Source organism: Lepisma saccharinum, chromosome 5, assembly GCF_977018435.1.
Source record: "Lepisma saccharinum chromosome 5, izLepSacc3.1, whole genome shotgun sequence".
NCBI classification, from domain to species: Eukaryota; Metazoa; Arthropoda; class Insecta; order Zygentoma; family Lepismatidae; genus Lepisma; species Lepisma saccharinum.
In genome coordinates, this window is record NC_139233.1 from 51,746,155 (window position 1) to 51,767,876 (window position 21,722).

General features: G+C 35.9%; 2 protein-coding genes across 3 annotated transcripts in view; one reads left to right on the top strand and one right to left on the bottom strand.

Moving 5' to 3' along the window:
* Positions 1-2,927: 2,927 nt before the first annotated feature.
* LOC145988366 (RNA pseudouridylate synthase domain-containing protein 1-like) lies at positions 2,928-18,834 on the bottom strand. 2 transcript variants are annotated; one of them, XM_083123245.1, is made up of 5 exons: positions 18,607-18,834; positions 16,586-16,829; positions 14,401-14,537; positions 5,153-5,292; positions 2,928-3,128 (listed from the first exon to the last, which is right to left on the bottom strand). In XM_083123245.1, the coding sequence occupies exons 1-5, from the start codon at positions 18,817-18,819 to the stop codon at positions 2,948-2,950; spliced, it is 915 nt and encodes a 304-aa protein (XP_082979371.1). In that variant the 5' UTR covers positions 18,820-18,834; the 3' UTR covers positions 2,928-2,947. The 2 variants fall into 2 exon arrangements, with proteins under 2 accessions (XP_082979371.1, XP_082979372.1); XM_083123246.1 differs by lacking the exon at positions 2,928-3,128 and adding an exon at positions 3,147-3,263.
* A 300-nt stretch (positions 18,835-19,134) lies between these two features.
* The window catches only part of LOC145988030 (uncharacterized), a 25,984-nt gene continuing 23,396 nt past the window's right edge, over positions 19,135-21,722 (top strand). Inside the window, exon 1 of the mRNA XM_083122868.1 lies at positions 19,135-19,247. Within this exon, the coding sequence (XP_082978994.1) occupies positions 19,135-19,247 (113 nt within the window). The remainder of the gene's footprint in view (positions 19,248-21,722) is intronic.

A 21,722-nucleotide genomic window follows, 5' to 3' on the forward strand; every position in this document is an offset into this window, starting at 1 on the left:
AACGTAAAATCGAGGTTCCATTGTATTGCATATACTTCCTGATGCGGGTCAAATTTAGCATAAGAAAATCATTACAAACACGAAAATATATGGAGTGAGCTCACCCACAAGTAACAGCATGACAGATCTAACCGCAAGTAGCGTTGGATTAATTTGCAATGGAATACACCATGGTATAGATAGATTCTCAGCATTGTGAAATACCAGACATCAATTTGTCCCTGCCAAGTGTCATTTTAGGACCTCCACTAGGGAGAGGGGGGTATAGCTTATTTTTAGCAGTCTTTGTAATGTATCAGACATCTTTTTTTCTTTAAAAAAAAAAGGCAAAAGAGCAGGACCCTCCTGTAATTGTTTTGGGGGTGGTTGTAAATTTGAACTGAACAGAATGGAAAATATACCATACCTTATAATTACCTTTTCCATACACAAGAAGGCATCTTACATTTTTTAAACACATTGTTTAAGGGGTGATCTTCCTCGTACTACACCCAATCGTCAACCTCACTTCCACACACCCTGGACTGCATTTTGCAGACGTACGAGGCTCTGGTGACTGGCCAGCAGCGGCGTGCATTCTGGATACGCAAGGTATGCAATGCACGCTACTGATTGCCTTGTGTCGTCTGCACTATCTGGCCTTCTTGGCCGCAGTCCCGAACGATCCCGATGTGCCTTTCGGCGATCCACCCGATCCGCGTTTCTGCCATGAGCAAACACAGCCTCTTCTCTTGAGTACCCTAGAATTTCGGAAGGCAACCCCATTGGCTCAGATCAGCCCCGACCATATGTTTGGGTCTGTCTGCGCTCGCCTCATCCTGAGTTTCCCTGTTCAAAGCACAGAGGTCTGGGAAGCCAGGGTTCCAAGGATTTTGGCAGCATTTGCAGTGTTGGCAGTAGTCAACATATATTTATTTCTGGAATGTTTAGCTTACTCACATTTAGCAGTCACGCGTAGAGAGATCACTGTGCTCGATTGCAATAAAAAAAAAATGATTGCTAAGAGGAGGGCAAGGATATTTTGTGGTAGAATATATAGGCGTAAACTATCAGATATAAAATATTTATGCAAGGTTAAATTACACTAGCAAGGTTTTTGCGTTAGGGAGGTGAGGATAGCAGAATGGACTGACCGACTTGAGGATTGAGTTTTGTGCGTGAACCCCTTTTTGGCGTCGTCACTGTCTTGGGGGGAAATTATGTGAACAATTTGCAAGTTTCACACAATACTCAGAGTATCTGTTTATCCCATTCCAGAGATCAACATTTTATTTAAGTTCATTTGCATTTCAGCCTATAAGTTGATGAGGATGGGTGTTGAGTTGACTGTTGACCGGACAATATGAATGAATAGAAAAACAAAAAAACATAAGTAAACACAATGCTACTATGGGATTCGATAATGAGCCCCCCTCCTCCAAGACATTTAAAAATGTGATGTATATGGATGGTATATTGTGCCCAACATTTCTTTTTTAGGTTTTAAACTTTGCTGGCATGAATGCCATTGTATGCTGATGCATTTTTCTCGTGAGCTTTATCATCTTTTTTCTACAAAATATTTCATCGACTGGCAACTCCGAACCATTCATCCACAAGAACGTGCTGTTTTCGGGGCGGGAGACACTTGTTTGTTACTGTAGCAGTTTGACTTTTGCTTTCTTCTGTGGTGTGAAATTTGCAGCAAGTGTTTCGTTCATATTATTTGCTTGTTTGTCGGTTTAGTGAATGGGGAGGGGGGAGAGGATTCGGGAGTTATTGATGACATTCTGGAGATGGGATTTTCGGCATAATAATAATAAAAGTGCAAACAATCCGAAATGGTAGGTGTGTGTGTTCCTGATTTGCAGCACTTGTTTCAAGCAGGAGTTATGAATGATGGTAAGCAGTATGTTACACATTTTCAGAAAAAAAAATAGAACTATACAGTTGACTTGCAGTAGAAAAAGCGGAAACTTTATTGTTGGCCTTGTTCGTTTGTTTCCTCTGTGAAAGGTGTGTCAAATAATAGAGGATACGGAGGATACTGACACTTATCAAATTTATCACATGCTATACGAAAGCAAGAAAAATCATTAGCCAGTTCATTCGCGTTCAATGTTCATTGCGCTGCATGAAGGAATTAATCGAAGTCAATTGTTGGACTGTATGTAGCTACATCGGAATATATTTGCGAATATAAAAGATCATACATATATCTTACCTCGTTTCATTTGGATCTCTCTGGTAGCGTTTAAGATTATATCAGAGATTCCTTAGTTTCCGTGTGCACAAAGCAAGCTTTAAATAACTTCTGCTCCCCTTAATCTTCAGGACATGTTCCTCGTAAAAAAATAATTAAAATATGGTGTGATTCTTTATTCTCAAGCAACAACTTTTGTGCGGGATGAATGAAGGTCTTAGAAAAGGGTGCAAAGAGTGATAAATGCTGCTGTGCCGTTCCAAAAAGTGATTCCTGTTATTTGAAAATGATGCAAGGATGATAAATTTTTGATTACAAAATTTTGGAAAAAGTAATTTTCTGTATAACACGATGGACTGGGGGAGGGGTCAGACACCTCAAACCCCTCCCTTCAGTGCACCCATGTTGCGTACCCTGGTCTAAATGTCACCGCATGCCACTGCTGGCCAGTATAATTCTGTGTTTTGCCCTTGTGTGTGCTCAGTGCCTCAGCTTTTAACCAGTCAGAAAATTTTATTATTTTAATATTTTAGTTACGATACATTAGTTATGTTATTTTAGTTATGGTAAGGGGCTGGACCCCGTATAATGTGACTGGTGCAAAATAGCCTAAGTGCTGATGCACCCAAAATTTTAAATTCAAATTCAAAAATTCATATTGTTTTAATTTATTACTCCAATAAAAATCAGCTTTATTTTTTATGTAAATTTATTTTCAGAATATAAGTATGTACAATAAAAAGAATTTTCAGAAACATCAACATATCACAGTTTTCTTTGTTTGCTACAGTCTCTTATTTCTCCTTTAAAGTCTAGCTTTCTATACACGTCATCCCTTAGAACATTCACTTTCTCTATTGGTTGCCACTTGTTCAAAGGATTATCAACACTAAATGGATCATCAGTCTTCACATCAAGAGGCTCAATCGAGTTGGGCAAGATTAGTCTGTTGAAAGAAAAAAAACTGTCTTTACCTGTTGTATTATTTTACACTGCTTCCTACTAGGAAGATGATACTTTTCGGGAGTCTGGGTTCACTGCCGAGTCCACAAAAAAATGCTGCGAGACACTTTTGCCAATTCTGTGAATATTTTAAGTCAAAAAACTGATGTATAATTGCAACAGAATACATTAACACCCTAGAATTAAATAAATCGTCTATTTCACTGTTGAGATTTGATTTTAGTTTTATCTCTGCTAAAATGTTGTCCAGATACTTTGGCTACAGTGACATTTTCTAGTCTTGTGATAAAAGACTTGTAAAGTAATTTTGAGTATTTGGGAAGGAGGGGTATTACCCATTCTACCTAGAACCTGTGGCAGGCCATTTTGACTGCCATTTTTATTGAATATTTGGGCAAGATTTTCTACATATTTACCTACAGAAAGCAAACCTAAATTTGTATCTCAAAATTTTTATTTCCTTCTCAAGGGTATGAAATTACGAGACGTTAATTCAACAGATTTTTAGGACTAGTACAGGGTGTGGCAAAAAGATCTGATGGTTTGTAAGTAAAAATAACGAACGTAATACACAACATTTGTACATGGTTATGTATTCAACAGATTGGGGTACATGTGCCATTTAACAGGCAGTAAAAAAAAATCTTTACAACAAAGGCTTAGGTTTTGAAGATGATGTCATCCAAGTGGTGTTCATTTCTTGCCATGCACTCTTAAAGTCTCCTGCCAAAGCTGTCAAAAAAATGCCCCAACATTTGATTTGGTATGGCAGCGATTTCCTGGCATATGGCATATTTAAGTTTGTCTAGTGTGCGTGGTTTGTTGATGTACACTCTCGATTTCAGGTATCCCCACACGAAATAATCACAGAGACTTGAGATCTGGGGAATGGGCTGGCCAACCAATGTGACCATTATGATAAATCAGGCGACCAGGGAACCTTCCCCTTAAAAAAATCATCACAATCCTTGCTGTGCTGGAATCACATGCGGGTGCAATGTAGGCATCTTCTCCTAAGTTCGGGTAACAGGAAATTTTTCAGCATTGACAGGTAACGCTCTGCAGTCACCATATGCGCAGCAGCCAATCAAGCCACGCCCCATCCCCCCAGACACATCCTCGCATTGCTACGCACCAATGAGAACTGGCAGATCGTTTTGTTGCATACATGGCGAGAACTGGACACCACTTGGATGACGTCATCTTCAAAATCTAAGCGTTTGTTGTAAAGATTTTTTTTTTTACTGGCTATTAAATAGCACATGTACCGCAATCTGTTGAATACATAACTATTTACAACTGTTCTGTAATACGTTCATTATTTTTACTATTTTTACTTTTTGCCGCACCCTATTTTAAAAATAATATTGTCAATTTGAGACTTGTAACAATTGTTTAATGTGAAAAATGTCTTTATTACGTAAGTTATATGTGCATTTACCACAATGGTCATGTAAGTGGAATTTTACCACAAATTTCTTGTTATACACTCACTCAAGTGCTAAGTTACATAATGAAATTTCGCTTAGATATTTTGAAAGTTAAATTTTTATGCAAACTAAACATGATTTTATTAGGATTAAAGTACACTACATGGCACAACAGCTTCCCGAGTGGCTGCCAATTGTATTTTTTGTTGGGTCGTCACATCAAGTCCCATCACAGCTGTTTTCTTGGTGTTCAGACTGGTACCTGCTAATTCTTTTCAGGTAGCTCCCCAATTGTCAACTCTGAAATTTTTGGGGTTCCCACCAGAAAATACACCACAGACAATTTCACTAATCATTTGATTATGTGGGAGCTCTTTTATTAGAAATGTTTGAAAAAAAATATTTCAAATAAAGGGTCATGTAAGTTTAAAACTGGCTAAGAAAGAGTAGGAAAATAAGGCATTGTGAAGAAAGGTAGGAAACAATATGGAATATTGGAATGAATGAATGATGTTGCTACTGGAATGCAGCAGCAAAGGGATGTGCGAATTGTGGAGAAGGCAGGATGTCCCCTCACCTGTAAGAATGTAAAAACATTCTGTATGGCAGTGTATCCTTCTTGTTGCTGTACGTAAAGTCTCCTACTATGGTATGGCCCAATTCTGCACAATGGACTCTCAGCTGATGCCTGCGACCTGTGATTGGTCGTAGCATGACCTAAAGAATTCCAAAAAGTATTTATAAAAACTCATCTCGTAAGTGATCAGGATTAACATGGTGGTTACTCTAAAACCAAAATAAAATTCAAGTGTATAATTTCACAGTAAAACTGTCATATTCAAGGCTAAAAAATGTTATCAATATTTACAACAAAAAAATAATTCATATTAACATTTGCACTTAGCCCCTTGTACATCTTACAAAGTATGAAAATTATACTGATGAATGTCAGGGGGAAATTCAACAGATTATTACACAGTGTGGTCATTTTAAAGCTGGCCCAAGGTAAATTTTTAATTGTTTGCCCATTTGCCTCTCATTGTGTGTCCATTTGCCTCTTAATTGTGTGTCCATTTGCCTCTTTCGTCTTTGCGTCAGTCTTGTAGTGGGGAGAGCAAAGAAGGAAGGGGAGGTGGAGGGAGCTTAGGAGTGGAAGGCTGTATTGTTCAGTGAGTCAGTTTCCTCAATGCTTTCCGAGTGTTGTTGTTGTAGGTTAGATATTGTGACCTCCATGCAGCTTAGCGGTAAAGAACATGCTTTCATTGTGGAACATTACTTTAGAACAAATTCATATGCAGATACTCGTGCTAAATTTGCAGCAACATTTGGGAAGGATGCTCCTGCGAAAAGCACAATTCAGGATATGGTAAAGAAGTTCCGTGAAATAGGGTCCTTGTTAAACATGAAACATACACGGATGAGGTCTGTACTAACAGAAGAAGTTGTTGAGGGTTTTCGAGATGCCATGACAAGATCTCCTCACAAATCTTTGCGGCGCTTAAGCCAAGAGAAGAGCATATCCGTAGGGTCCGTTCACACAGCTGTGAGAAGAATGTTAAAATTCTATCCGTACTGGCTACAAGTTTTTCACGAACTGAAAAAGGTAGACTACGTTAATCATGTCTGGTACTGTCACAGGTTGAAGACCTTCATTGGTAATGACATCACAGTGTTAGACTGCTGCTTCTTCTTCTTCTTCAGGATGAAGCGTGGTTCCAGCTCAGCGGCTATGTCTGTAGGCAGAATTACAGAACATGGAGCTCCGAAAATCCACATGTCACATGTCTTTGTGGAGTCTCCCCTTCATCCTCAGAAAATCAGTGTTTGGTGTGCTATGTCAAGGTGGTGAATAATAGGGCCAATCTTCTTTGAAAAAAAACATTGGATAGTGAGACTTCCCAACAAATTGTCATGAAATTTGTGGCCTTGTTGGAACTTGAGGAACGTTGATGCTGGTTTCAGCAAGACAGTGCATCAAACTCAATCATGACAATGTTGAGGGATTTTTTTGACGACAGGATTATTTCTAAAGGACTAAGGCCTGCCAGGTCCCCAGATCTCACCAGTCTTATTTGAAACAAACAGTGTACATGCAGAATCCACATACCCTACAAGAGCGGAAGAATCACATTATTGAAGCTATTCAGAATATACCTGGTAGAAGTGCTCCATAAGGCTGCTAGGAACATGGTGAACCGTCTGGTTATGTACATCGAAGAAGGACATCACTTCCAACATTTGCTGTAGTAGTACAGATATCTATTACACTACTCATATATCTGTGCCCCAGGGCCAGTTTTAAATTGAACAGACTGTATAATTGAAAATGCAAAAGTGTACTTTACAAAAATTATGGTCAAAATTTGACTTGCACATTACTTTTATCATGTAATTCAAAAAATCTATATCTAGCAGCACATGAAGCCAATATGTGTTATCAGGACACCACCACCTGTTGTAGGCTGGTGCACAGAATTCTCAGAGGCAAGATGGACAGAAAAACAAATAAAGGAAATCACTCAATTTTAACAAGAAAACTAGTTCAATTTTATTTTCACCACATACACTCAATCTTTTTTTAAAAAATATCTTATTTTTCCCAGGTAAAAAAAAAACAACCTAACAAATATGCATCAGAACCTTTATTAAGTCTACATGTCATAGGATATGTTTATTAGGTGCCACTATGGTCAGTAAACACGCTGATTACGCTATGGGATTTGAAACATCATGAGAATAAAAATTTAAATGAAAAATAACCAACTGATGTGCGTGAATGATAGGAACAAAACTATCAGTTGAATGCAATAACTTACATTATACTTCATTCCCATACTCATTGCATGCGAAAAAAAAAAAGTGAAAATGAACACATTTTAAGTGAAGAAAATGAACACTTTTTTTTTTTTTTTTATATATTTAGATTTTTGCATCTTGTCCATCCTCCTGATCAAGCCACATGTGTAGTAAAAGCTAGAAGCGAAAATTCCTTGTGACATGAGATAACTTGTAAAAAGAAAAAACAAGGCACTAGACTTTATTGTCCTGATTGTTCACAAAAATATTGCCACCTCCCACTTATTTTGGAACATTAGGTTCTCACCAATCTTCCTCTTCCTACTCGTGTTTAGTAAAGTAACACAGGCAATTTGAAATACAATGTTGCTTGCTGAAGTCAGGGATCTGGGTACCTATCACACAGAATGTTTCAGTGAAGTTAGCTCAACGATCTGTGGAAAGGGAGACCAGCAGTCGGTAGGTAAGCCAAGGCCCGCCAAGGTGCTGTAGAGCTGTGGGGTTATGGTTATGTTAATTGGCAACATAAGTAGAAGTTCCGAAATTCCTAACTCTAAGCTCTCATGTAGCTCAGTTAGTTAAGGCGACGTCCTGGAATGCCAGAGGTTCCAGGTACAAATCCCGAACCGGTTAGACTTTTTGGTTGCTTCCAATTCATTACCTCTTCAAGCCCATCCTTTACCTTTTCCTTCTCCTTTCCAGGTTCTCCGATCGGTGCGGAAGCCAACCACCATTGCCTGTCCTAGGGGGCCGGCGGGAAGTGGACGCAAGATCACCAAGTCCAAAAACCTACATAACTGCACCAAGCAAAGGGCTTGAGCCCAGGCCTCAAACGGCAGGATGATCCCCCTTCACTGACTGAGCTACAGGAGAGCAATTTTACATTTTGCTCTCGTGGAATTAGTTCAGAGCCTCGCCAATAGATGTCAGGCCATCTAGTGGTGAGGCTCTGAACTACAAGCTTCAGAGTCCTACCCATAGATGGCAGCACTATTTTACTGAGAACTACTGCCACCTGGTGGCAAGAACTGGAACTACGTCCATCTTAACTTTGCATTGTTCTCAGGACCTGTACCCCTCCCTCCACAGATGTTCACTTCGCAACATCTTATTTGACCGCCCCGAAAGAATTCAATCGTAAACTTAGCAACATTCCACTTCGGCTCCAGGTGAGAGTAGCCAACTTTCAGTAGGTCCTTCCACTAGACGAAAAATGCTGCGGTGAGAGGTTTTCAATTTAACACTTTCCATGAACTTAGAAACTATAAACCTCTATTATAATACACAATTAAACAGAAATAATAAATTGGAAAAAGAACCTTGAGGGATATTTACGATTCTGCTTGCTCGACTTGAAATTTTGGGGTTTTGAAACACTGAATAGAGTATTTCTCCACCTGGAGGAAATTGCCATCAAGTTTGTGCAGAAAGAAGCAAATTTGTGAAGAGTTTATGCGACATTTTATTTACAATACCTTGCGTAATATCGAACAGTTCTGAAAAACATATATTTTACATGACTTGTCGAGAAAATGTGCTTGAAACACAGGAAGTTGGGAGTCTTCATAAACGTCAACATGTTTTTAAGGGTATAACGTCATTACGTTAACGTAGAGCAGTTGGTTAGGCGCTGTTATCCTTACTTTTCGTCAAGCGTGAAAGGTCGCCAGTTCAAATCCCACCCTCTCCTCTTTCTTTTTTTTTATTTATTTTTTGTTTGTTGAACAGATACCGTTGATATTAGAATATTTAAAAAATGAATCCGATGCACACTTGAGGGACGTCCCTTCTGCCCATATTTCCCCTTAGAAGTTGGAGATTTCCAGGATTTAAAGTTAAAACTTTTCTTTTTAGTTGTTGTTCATATGTTGTGTTAACACACACATCATGATTAATTCACAAATCACATATATGTATTCAGGATACAAAATGTAATGTTATTTAAGTTATGTATTGTTTGCTCTTCACTGACACCTAAAATATTGATTATTTGATTTCGATATACTAAAAAAAAGATATACAGTTATGTTAAGTAGTGATGTAGTGCAGTACTGTAACGAAGGAGAGCGTTTAATGAGTTCAAATTGCTAAGATTGGTAATTTTATGTCCGTTCCTTCGTAATGACTGTTTTCAATCCCCTCACCACCATGGAACACCCCCATTCGTTTTACATATTTGGATTCTATGTTGAAAAAGAAGTATTTTTTGTTCGAAAAATTTTGTAAAAAAATTGCAACCTTCGAAGATTTATAAACATTTGGTAGTTTCAGTTAACATTCGTTAACCGCACGTTAGACGAATGTGCGCGTTCTTGTTATCCTGCATCTATTCAGTCATTCTCATCATTTTATTTCATTTTCCTGATTTATTTCGTTGCTGTTGTACTATGCTAACAGAGACGATGAGATTGAGTGATTAATTTATTTGATTCTTGTTATTTATCGTAATTATTTTCATAATCTTGTGTAGTAGTAGTTGTGCGTTTGTTTTTTTCTTGTGTAGTGGTTGTTATGTGTTTGTGTGTCTTGTGCAGTAGTTGTGCTGTGTAGTGTGTGAGTTTGTCTTGTGTAGTAGCCGTGGTGTCTAGTGTATTTGTGTTTGTCTTGTGTAGTAGTTGTGGTGTGCTTGTATGTGGGTTTGTCTTGTGTAGTAGGTGTGCTGTCTAGTGTGGTTGGGATTGTCTTTTGTAGTAGTTGCGCTGTCTAGTGTGTTTGTGTTTATCTTATGTAGTAGTTATGTTGTCTAATGTATTTGTTTGTCTTGTGTAGTAGTTGTGCTGTCTAGTATGTTTGTTTTGTCTTGCGTAGTAGTTGTGCTGTCTAATTTGTTTGTGTTTGTCTTGTGTAGTAGTTGTGGTGTGTAGTTTGTTTATGTTTATATTGTGTAGTACTTGTGGTGTGTTTGTGTTTATATTGTGTTATAGTTGTGATGTGTTTGTGTGTGTCTTGTGTAGTAGTTGTGCTGTCTAATGTGTTTGTGTTCGTCTTGTGTAGTAATTGTGCTGTCTAATGTGTTTGTGTTTGTCTTGTGTAGTAGTTCCTCCATTCATGTTGGGGGTTAGGCGTAGAGCTGACAACTCTGCACTGTAAAAAGACATGTCGAGAAACAGCAATATAAGGCCATGGATGTTCCCAAGGTAAAATATTCCGGAAGTAAAATAGTCCCCCGTTCGGATCTCCGGGTGGGGACTACTTTGGGAGGTCCCTGGACTAAGGATAAGATCTACATTAGGAATAAGGATATTAAATTACGCACCTGAATGTTCTGAGCCTTTACCGGCCTGGGGCATTTCAGTGTACAGTTAATACAGATGAGATAGTTAAGTATAAATTAGATGTAGTAGCTGTCCAGGAAGTTAGGTGGCCAGGAGAAGGGAATTGTAAAACTAAAAATTATACTTTTTTCTATGGTGGTACTGAAAATCATAATTTTGGAACAGGCTTTTTCATAAATAATAGAATTATCTCGGCTCTTAAAACAGTAGAATTTATTAATGATAGGATATCATATGCAGTTTTACAGGGTAGGTGGTGTAAAATTATTTTAATAAACATACATGCACCAACGGAAGATAAAGATGATAATACTAAAGATGATTTTTATACAGAGTTAGAACAGGTCTTTGATAAATTTTCTCAGTATGATATGAAAATTCTGTTAGGTGACTGTAATGCACAGATTGGCAAAGAAGAGACATTTAAACCCACAATTGGTAAAGAAAGTCTTCATGAATTAAGTAATGATAATGGTATAAGATTGATTACTTTTGCAACCTCAAAGAATTTAATTGTGAAAAGTACCACTTTTAAACATAAAGATATCCATAAATATACCTGGTCTTCTCCAGATGGTAAAACTCATAATCAGATAGATCATATTCTCATTGATAAGAGAAGGCATACTAGTATAATTGACGTTCGTACACATAGAGGTGCTGACTGTGCCAGTGACCATTATTTAGTAATTGCTAAATTAAGAGAAAGACTCTCAGTGATAAATCATAAGCAACAAAATCTAAAAGTTCTAAAATTTGATACAGGAAAGTTTACTGATGAAAGAATTAAGAAAGATTACCAAATTAAACTGTCAAATAGATTTGATGTATTGCAGGATTTAAATGATGATGAAAATATAAATGAAACAGACGTAAATAAGAATTGGGAGCACATTCGTAATGCAATAGAATCAGCAGCTAAAGAAAGTATAGGATACCATAAACCGAGAAAAAGTAAGCCATGGTTTGATAATGAATGTCGTAATCTAATAGAAATAAGAAATCAGGCTAGAATTAGATGGTTAAATAACTCTGATGATAAAAATCTAAACAATTATAATAGAATAAAGCGAGAAGTTAACCGCACGTTTAGAAGTAAAAAAAGAGATTACTTGAAAAGCAAAATTAAAGAAATTGAAACAAACAGCAAAAATAAAAATATCAGAGATTTATATAAAGGTGTAAATGAGTTTAGAAAGGGGTGGCAACCTAAAGTAAACTTGATAAAAGATAAAGACGGTGATTTTCTAGCTGACCCAAACGATATTCTAAATAGATGGAAGAACTACTTTAATGACCTTTTAAATGTCCATATAGGAGATAAATCAGAAGTAAATGAAGTCCACACAGCAGAACCTTTAGTTCCAGAACCTAACTTGATTGAAGTTAAGGATGCTATTAAAAGGCTAAAGAATAACAAAGCACCTGGCATTGATTTAATACCAGCTGAGTTAATTAAATATGGTGGAAATTCATTAATATGTCAAATTCATAAATTAATTTGTTTAATATGGAATAAAGAAGAAATCCCTCAACAGTGGAAAGAATCCATAATTGTTCCTGTGTTTAAAAAAGGTGATAAAATGAACTGCAATAATTACCGTGGAATTTCTCTACTCTCAACAACATATAAAATATTATCTAACATTCTTTTAACAAGACTAACCCCATATGCTAATGAAATTATAGGGGATTATCAATGTGGATTTAAACGTAACAGATCAACTACAGATCAAATTTTTCACATCAGACAGACACTTGAAAAAAGTGGGAATATAATCAAAATGTCCATCAGCTATTCATTGATTTCAAAAAAGCATATGATTCGGTCAAAAGAGATAAATTATATAATATATTTGTAGAGTTTGGAATACCTAAGAAGCTTGTTAGTATGATAAAAATATGCACCAGTGAAACAGAACGTAAAATTCGTGTGGGTATTAATATGTCTGACAAATTTACAATTCATGATGGGTTAAAACAAGGAGATGCATTATCTCCATTGCTCTTTAATTTTGCCTTAGAATATGCTGTTAGGAAGGTAAAAGAAACTAAAGAAGGACTAAAATTAAATGGTGTGACTCAGTTGTTAGCATATGCAGATGATGTAGACTTACTGGGGGATGATGTGAATACAATTAAGAATAATGCTAAAATATTTTTCAAAACTGCTAAAGAGAGAGGTTTGGAAGTTAACAAAGAGAAAACTAAATACATGCTTACAGGCCGAAACCAAGTGTTAGGTAATAATCAAAATCTAATTATTGATAACAACTCGTTTGAACCAGTTTCCAAATTCAAATACTTAGGAGTAATATTAACAAATGACAATTATATTAAAGAGGAAATAAAAAGTAGGCTTCATTCAGGAAATGCATGTTAGTTCTCTCTTCATAAACTTTTGTCTTCTCGTTTAATATCTAAGAAACTAAAAGTTAAAATATACAAAACAGTAATTTTGCCTGTAGTATTATATGGATGTGAAACTTGGTCCCTTACATTGAAAGAGGAACATAAATTGAGAGTATTTGAAAATAAGATCCTTAGGAAAATCTTTGGACCTAAAAGGGATGAGGAGACAGGTGAGTGGAGAAGGTTACATAATTTAGAACTACATAATTTGTATTCATGTCCAGATATTATTAGAATAATTAAATCAAGAAGACTTAGGTGGGCAGGCCATGTGGCACGAATGGGAGAGGAAAGAGGAGTTTACAGGATTCTTGTTGGGAAACATGATGGTAAGAGACCTGTAGGAAGGCCAAGGCGAAGATGGAGGGACAACGTTGAGATGGACCTAAGGGAAATCAGTAGGGATGGAAAAGAGTATACAGAACTTGCTCAAGATAGGAAAAGATGGAAGGCCTGTGTTGCTGCAGCCATGAACCTTCGGGTTTAAGAAGGCTAGGGAGTTAGTTAGTTAGTTATCTGTGGAAAGGAGGTAGCTGCCAGAGGCACACTGCCACAGATGCATATGCAGTTGCCACGTTGATTTTTGGAAGTACTAACAGACCAACTCATTTGAGACTACAAAATCAATGATATCTTTGCCACAGTGAATTAAGAAATTAAACAAAATAATTCAAATAAATTAAACAAAATAATTCAAATAAATTAAACAAAATAATTCAATGTCCACACGCGAAGATGCTGCGGGTCTCATGCAGCCCACTGGCCCCTCTAGACTTACGGGATGATGTTAAAACATTGTGTTTAAAATCAAATACCTATGTGTGCCAGAAAGTTATTATAATATTACTATGTGATTTCATAAGGAACAGAATTATTATGCTACTGTATTTTGAAAAAAATTTGAAAAAGTTTTTGTACTCACAATTGGCTGTCCTTTCCTTCTTCTGCCCATGTTTCGGATCCTTCCTCAGGGAATCCCAGGAATTAAAACATTAAAAAGAGGAAAAAGCAAGAATGTCCTAAATATAAAGTTTGGTATGCTGTCCTGTAGGTTGTGTGTTGCTTTGAACTAAGCAAGTCTGATCATCACAGAGAGGGCCTCATCCCATAGGCAGTCAACTCTTACTACAATCCTCCTATTCTTCTTCTTCAACATCTTTTAATGTTTTAATTTCTATGATTCCCTGTAGAAAGATCCGGAAAGTTGGACAAAAGTTAGCGCATCCACTTGTAAGTGCAATTTTTTCACTCTCTTATCATTAAATTACCTACAGTGGTAGTACAAGCATGCAAGAAAGTACTGTATAAATAGAAGTAAAAAATTTAGTATTCGTGTACATACTTTTGTTGCAGGATACAATGCATATAAACCTCTTTCAAGTACAAGCATTCGTGTGTGGGCTTTCCGAGGAGTGCCACAGTACTCTTTGTCTGATGTGCACATTCTGTGGTTTACATGTTCTTCACGCAAATCACTGCCTAAAAGAAGTAGAAACCTTATGTACGTGCCTGCCATAAGTAGACTAAAAATATGCAAACTAAAAATTAACATGAACAGCAATTACAAATATAATTATTCCACTGGAATCCTACAGAATAGTATGAAAGAGTAAAAGTGACACACAAACAAGACAAAATATTAAGGTCCAGTCAATGCTGATGTACCGATACCAGCTGATACTTTCCTGGAATTTGGATCATTTGCGGGGTCTGCAAAAATGCCACGGAACACTTTTGTGGAGTACAATTATCCTGGAAGTTGTGCAAAATTCGAGGTTTTTATTGATTTTGCACCAATATTACGTGGAAAAAAATTTATTTTGTAATTACAAAAACAGGTATTTTAATATTCAGATGTAATTTTTTAAAGAAAAATTCTGATAAATTGATGCTTATAATTGTTGTGGAATACTTATCCTCTAATATTAATCAATATTTTGAATAACTTTTAATTGTTACAATTTTCAAGCATCAGTATCAGTAGTGGTGGGAATCGTTACGAGTATATGTATGAGTTCAAAGTGGTATCGGCTCAGTCCTACAAGGTCTTTCATTTTTAGTGAAAATGTTACATCAAAACTACTACTAATAATTCACGTTTGCAATAGTCTATTGAGATTTTTCCAAGATTTACAACAATCGCCTTTGTAGTTGATGACTGGTGATGGATTCACGTTGAATTCTTGCACTTTAACCATTGGATGTTTAGGGTTTTCCAATACGAACGATATGATTTTACAATGAAATAAAATAAAAACTATTTCAGATGCAACCAAACCTTTTATATTATTTTGAAGCATAGTTTATTACATTATGTTTTGAATACCACATCATTTTAGTGTCCACCTCGACTTCGTGCACACGAGTGAATTCGATGAACCCAATTTTCGATGACTTTGTGCAATAACTCGAGCCTAATGTCACAAATGCAGTGTTCAATGTTCAATCTTAATGCATCAAGGGTTCGTGGTTTGTTTGCATAGACTATAGATTTCAAATAACAACACAAAAAGCAATCTAAAGGAGTTAAATCACAACTTCTTGGAGGCCAACTAACAGTTGCATTTCTTGAAATTATCCTATCACCAAACTGTTCTTGCAATACACCGATAGTGGCATTAGCAGTGTGACATGTGGCACCATCTTGTTGGACCACATGTCCTTCAAATCAATTTCATCTAAATTTGGCCACAAAAAATCTAACATTGATTGGTACTGCTCACCCGTCACTGTAACTGCATCTCCTACCTCGTTTTGGAGAAAAAAATGGTCCGTTGATGACACCATGCCATAAACCACACCATACAGTGACCTTTTGCGGATGCAAGGGCTTCTCATGAATCTCTTGTGGATTGTTTTCACATCAAAAATGACAATTTTGTTTGTTAACATATCCACTTAACCAGAAATGAGCTTCATCTGAGAAGATAATTTTTTGCCCAAAATTATGATCCATTTCAAGTTCAATAGAACGTCTATTGTCATAAATTTTTTGGATAATAACCAAACGTTCTTGAAGCACGTATTTAGCCATGATGAATTGTCACACTATACTAAACACAAATGGCAACTAGTGACAGTTATAACATTTGAAGCATAGTTGCCAGTTCATTTCAAAATCATATCATTCTTATTGGAAAACTCTAGTTTTCATATTTGCCTATATTTTAGGGAAATGGTTCTGTCTGTAACAGATGGGAAACCTGATGGCAATAGACCTGTGAGAAGGGCAAGAATGAATTGATCTTGCCCAGGATAGGGAAGGTAGAAAATATATGCTGTTGTAGCAATAAACCTTCAGGTTGAGGAATGCCAAAGAGTTACTTAGTTACTGAACCATTCATGTTATTCAAGAAACACAACAATTTTATATCAGATCAACAGCATATTAGTTATCAGTATTGGTGAATATTATTGATATTAGAAAAATTATCTCAATGGTCCAATCCTACCAAAAATACTGAAAGAAAGAAGAAAAACAAGGACAAAACACAGGATTAAAACATTATAGAACGAAGTAGCCTTACCAACACTCATCTTCATGTCAATCAATTCCTGCGAGACATGGCCTCGAACTAAAGCCAAATAGTATTTCTTGGTTTTCCTTAGATGGAAAGCACGGGCTGCTTCTGAACAAGCATTCTTATGCAGAGCTACACAGATAACTCCACTTGTTGGATAATCCAAGCGATGAACGAAATAGTACTCGTGGCCTAGCTTTGGATTTGCTAAATCTGGATAGAGTCTTCTTAGTTGTGATTGCACAGAAACCTACAAGCAAGATTTAAAATTAAATAATAAATTATGAGTAATACTAGAGCTGCATCTATAATACTTGTATGTAGGGTTGAGTCGATGCCAATGTATTGGAATCGGCACATGCTAGTGTTATCGGTATCGGAACGTAACAGTCGGAATTTATTTACTGATGCTGGACAATACTTTTCCAGAATTTTAGTCTTTTATGAGGCTCAGAAGTATGCCTTGCAACACTTTCACAAAGTCTAATTGTCCTGGAAATTATGCAAATTTCAAAGTTTCTTTTCATTTTGCACTAGTTTCTGAAAAACTGTATTTTGTAATTACGTACCATGTATTTTTAATTCATTCCGATGTAATTCTTGAATATTTTAAAGCAAAACTCTTGGAAAATTGACACATATAATTGGAGTAAAATACTTACGCACTAACATTAATCAATATTTTTGAACTACATTTAATTATTACAATTTTCAAGGACTTGTATTGGTTTTGGTTCAGAGTGGTATCGACTCAGCCCGACTTGCATGTAATACATACTTAGTATCTTATTCATTCCTGTGAATACAGATATTTGGACTTTACAGGGACCTAATGGTAAAAGTGCAACTGTACTACACCATATTAACCACTAACGTAAAAAAAATGTACTTTGAGAGAAAATAGGAGACTAGGATTCTGGATAAGTATCAGTGAATAACACTGACCCCCAATCAAAATTATTTTCAATATTTTGTTCGAAAAAATGGAAACAGCCATGATATGTAAGTATGAAATATTAATAGACAAGCACTTCTTAACCACCTTCACATCCATGTTATATACATGTGGGCCACTATGCAAAAAAAAAAAAAAAATAATAATAATAATAAAAAAATCCGGTAGGACTTGAAAGATGGGCAAAAGCATGAAGATGAAAACTGGCAATGAATACAGGGAAGTAGTGCAATTACTGTTTGTCAATGTTTCAACATGTTTTGTGGTTGAAAAAGTATTTTTAGAATTGTTACTTTATTTATTATTTTGAAAAAATATCACAATAATTTGTAGCTTACATTTTCTCTTTTGTAATGGTTGTAATTTGATAATCAATAATTTCCACTCTTTTTGTGGTGTTTTAAACCACTAATAATCAGGTTTTATGCATTAAACTGCACTTGCTACTCAAGGGAACAAGTCCATTCCATATTATTCAAAATAAATTAACACAAATAAACTACAAAAACATTTTATATAGAATATCTCCCATCAAGAAGCTGGTTGAAGACAAAAGCGCAATTTACTTTCACTCCCAAATTCTGGCAAGAACAAAAAACATTTGGTTTTCCAGATAAATACATAAAAAAAGGTAAAGTGCTCCCCTGTGCATAGCACCACGCCATGAAGGAGTATAGGGGGTGTGGGGGTAATGCCCCACACTTTCTTGATCCGGTCGTGAGTTGGGGTGATGTGATCAGCATCATGCCCCTGACTGCCTTTACCCCCCAGGGTTTCCCCCAGGTACCCATGTTATTCGATGCTGGGTGGGCGCCGGGGCCGCTTCCATTGTTAGAAAAGTTCCCGGATTTGAACCGGCCGGGGATTAAACCCGGGACCTAAAGCATGGTAGTCAGAAGCGTTACCGACTGAGCAATACATGGAAATACAATACCGATAAATACATGGAAAAACAAATAAATATTGCATCAAATTGGCAAAATCGCATTCTTTGGATAATAACCAAATATTTCAAATATTTCTTCAGGTAGTCTGGATTAAACACTGCATCTTGATGCACATGATTCCATACCTTAACTGTGGGATCATTGGTGTTAATCAGAACATCATATCCTTTGTTTAGAACAATAAAGTGTGGGCTCTGATGAAGGATTTGCAGATCATTCAACGTTGCTTCTCTTACTGATGCCAGTTCATAACTGCAAATGTAACCCATCCATTTGGAGATGAAAAGTTCAACTTTAAAAAGAAGTAATCTTGTGAGCAACTGAAATACTTCTTCCATACGATGACATCAAAACCTGAAGAGAAAAAAATACAATAATCTTTAAAACTACTTTCAAGGCTTTCACAAATCTGAATAATAAGTTTTCTACAAGCATATTTAAAAAATATTATGCAAGGAAAACAAAATAATAAACCCTTGTGTGGTTAATGCTGCAAGCTACATACTCTCAATTCCATTAAGAGTCCATTATGATTGAAAGGAAGAGAAGGCTTTGCATATATCTAATTCTGTAATGTAACATGTTTTTAATGAGGGAAGAGCTTCCACTCTGCCAGGGGCATGGTGCTGATCACATCACCCCCACCTTAGGCCATGATGAAGAAAGTGTGGGACCCGAACTCCACACCTCGTATACAACTTCATGGTGTGGTGCAAAGCACAGGCATAAGAATAGATGGGAAGACTGCTTCCATACTAATAATCATGTATGAAATTCCTCTTCTGAATGTTGTAATAGAACAGGTTGGTTCATTTGTATACCTGGGAAGTATTGTCACCAAAATTGGTGGAGAAGATAAAGATGTCCAAAGTCGAATTAAGAAAGCAAATGTAGCCTTTTTACAGATATACCCAATATGGAAAAATAAAATTATTTCCAGAAATACAAAAATCTGAATTTTCAACTCAAATGTTAAGGAAGTCCTGGTCTCTTCCTGCGAGACATTGAGAGTGAACCAGAGCAGATCATACATAGACTGCAAACGTTTGTTATAGTCCACATGTTTACTTCTTTATAGTTTTTCTTGTATGTACGCATTGCTTGCATTATAGAATTATTTTCCTGTAGTTTACGGTTATTACAAGCATAAGAAAACAGTTTTTCTTTGTGACGTTTCAGGAGAACACACGCTCCTTTCATCAGACATTTATTTTCATTTTGACTAAAGATACAGTTATAACAATGGTTAGTAATTTTTTAAACAAAAAGAATCTGTTATATAATGGATGTTGTCAATGTTACATTGTTGTAATATAGCAACTTAACTGTGAAAAAAACAGTCTGTTTTATTTTTATTTAAATTATGAATCCAAAATATCATCAGGCAATTCAAATTCATCATTGTTTTCACAAAGTCTCTTGATGTTTTCTGTTACATTAAATTTTAAAGATGGTGGCTTACTCCATTTGTGAAAAAGAAAACTCCATACTGGATCTATGTTACCATTTTCATTATTTAATTTATTCCAGTGTTCTTCTGCAATGAACGAAGCTTCCCAGACATTCAACTCTGTGTTTCCCGTTAATCTTTTTAAAACCCTTCTCTTTTTAATCAAATGCTTCTCTTCGATGATATGAGTTGACAAACCTGTTCTTGGGTTTAGATTTATAATGTCCAAATCGTGTTCGTGCCATCTTATTGCCATTTTCCTTGCTGTTTGTCCCACATAATCTTTTGAACATGAACAACTTATATTATATATTCCTGTGGTTTCCACATCTGGTAGAGAGTTTCTCATTTTGAATTCATTAAATGTACATTCCAAACTTCTTGGTGATTTAAAAACAATTTTGAAATTAAAACTTCTAAAAATTTTTGCAATTTTATGTGAGAATCCCTTGTGGAATGGAATGCACACAAATTTCTTTTCAACAGATTTTTCATCTTTGTCTGTATTTCTCTTTTCCTTTAGTTTTCTTGCAACTTGTTTTTTGATTTGGTTTATTCTGTTAGTGTGAAAACCATTTTCTTTTGCTATATTAAAGAGCCTTTCTTCTTCATTTTTGATATCCTCATCATTAGAACATAGTCTTTGTGCTCTCAGGAAAAAAATTAAAAATATGTTATCCATTGTTATACGCGAATGTTCTGATTTGGCATGGATATATTTTTCCCCCGCTAATTTTTTCCTATGGACTGATGTTTGAATTGTTGAGTCAGTTGTCTTAATTTGCAGATCAAGGAAAGAAATTACATTGTTATTCATGGGTTCGCAAGTGAATTTTATGCGACGATGTGATTCATTTAATAATTTAAATACGTCCATGATGGTGTTCTCATTTTTAGCGATAATTAGCACATCATCTACATATCTGATGTAGAGTTTGATATCCGCACCTATCGCATTAACAATTGGAGATTCTATGTAATGAAGGAAAATGCTGGAGATGATTCCGGATACTGGGTTTCCCATTGATAGACCATTACTTTGCTGATATATTTTGCCATCAAATAGAAAGTAATTGTAATTTGCACATACAGTAAACCATCGAACCATTTCCCATGATTCTACTGGGTTAACCTTCATCTCAATAAGCCATCTGTGTAATGCATCTGTGGCACCTTCTATTGGGACACTAGGATATAAATTTTCAACATCAAAACTTGCAATACGATACTCATTATTCCAAACAATATTTTTTAGTTTCTGTTTCACTTCAAATGCATTTTTAACACTGAATGGTGTTTGTTGTTTAATTATAGCAAGTCTTTCAACTAAATATTTGGATAGTTTGTATGCAGGATGTGTGAAAGTTGGAGTTCCCGGTTTGTGAGTTTTGGTAGTCCAAAGGCAATCGGCATTTTTTTATTTTTTTATTTTCCTGTAGTTTACGGTTATTACAAGCATAAGAAAACAGTTTTCTTTGTGACGTTTCAGGAGAACACACGCTCCTTTCATCAGACATTTATTTTCATTTTGACTAAAGATACAGTTATAACAATGGTTAGTAATTTTTTAAACAAAAAGAATCTGTTATATAATGGATTTATAACATTTTCCTTCATTACATAGAATCTCCAATTGTTAATGCGATAGGTGCGGATATCAAACTCTACATCAGATATGTAGATGATGTGCTAATTATCGCTAAAAATGAGAACACCATCATGGACGTATTTAAATTATTAAATGAATCACATCGTCGCATAAAATTCACTTGCGAACCCATGAATAACAAT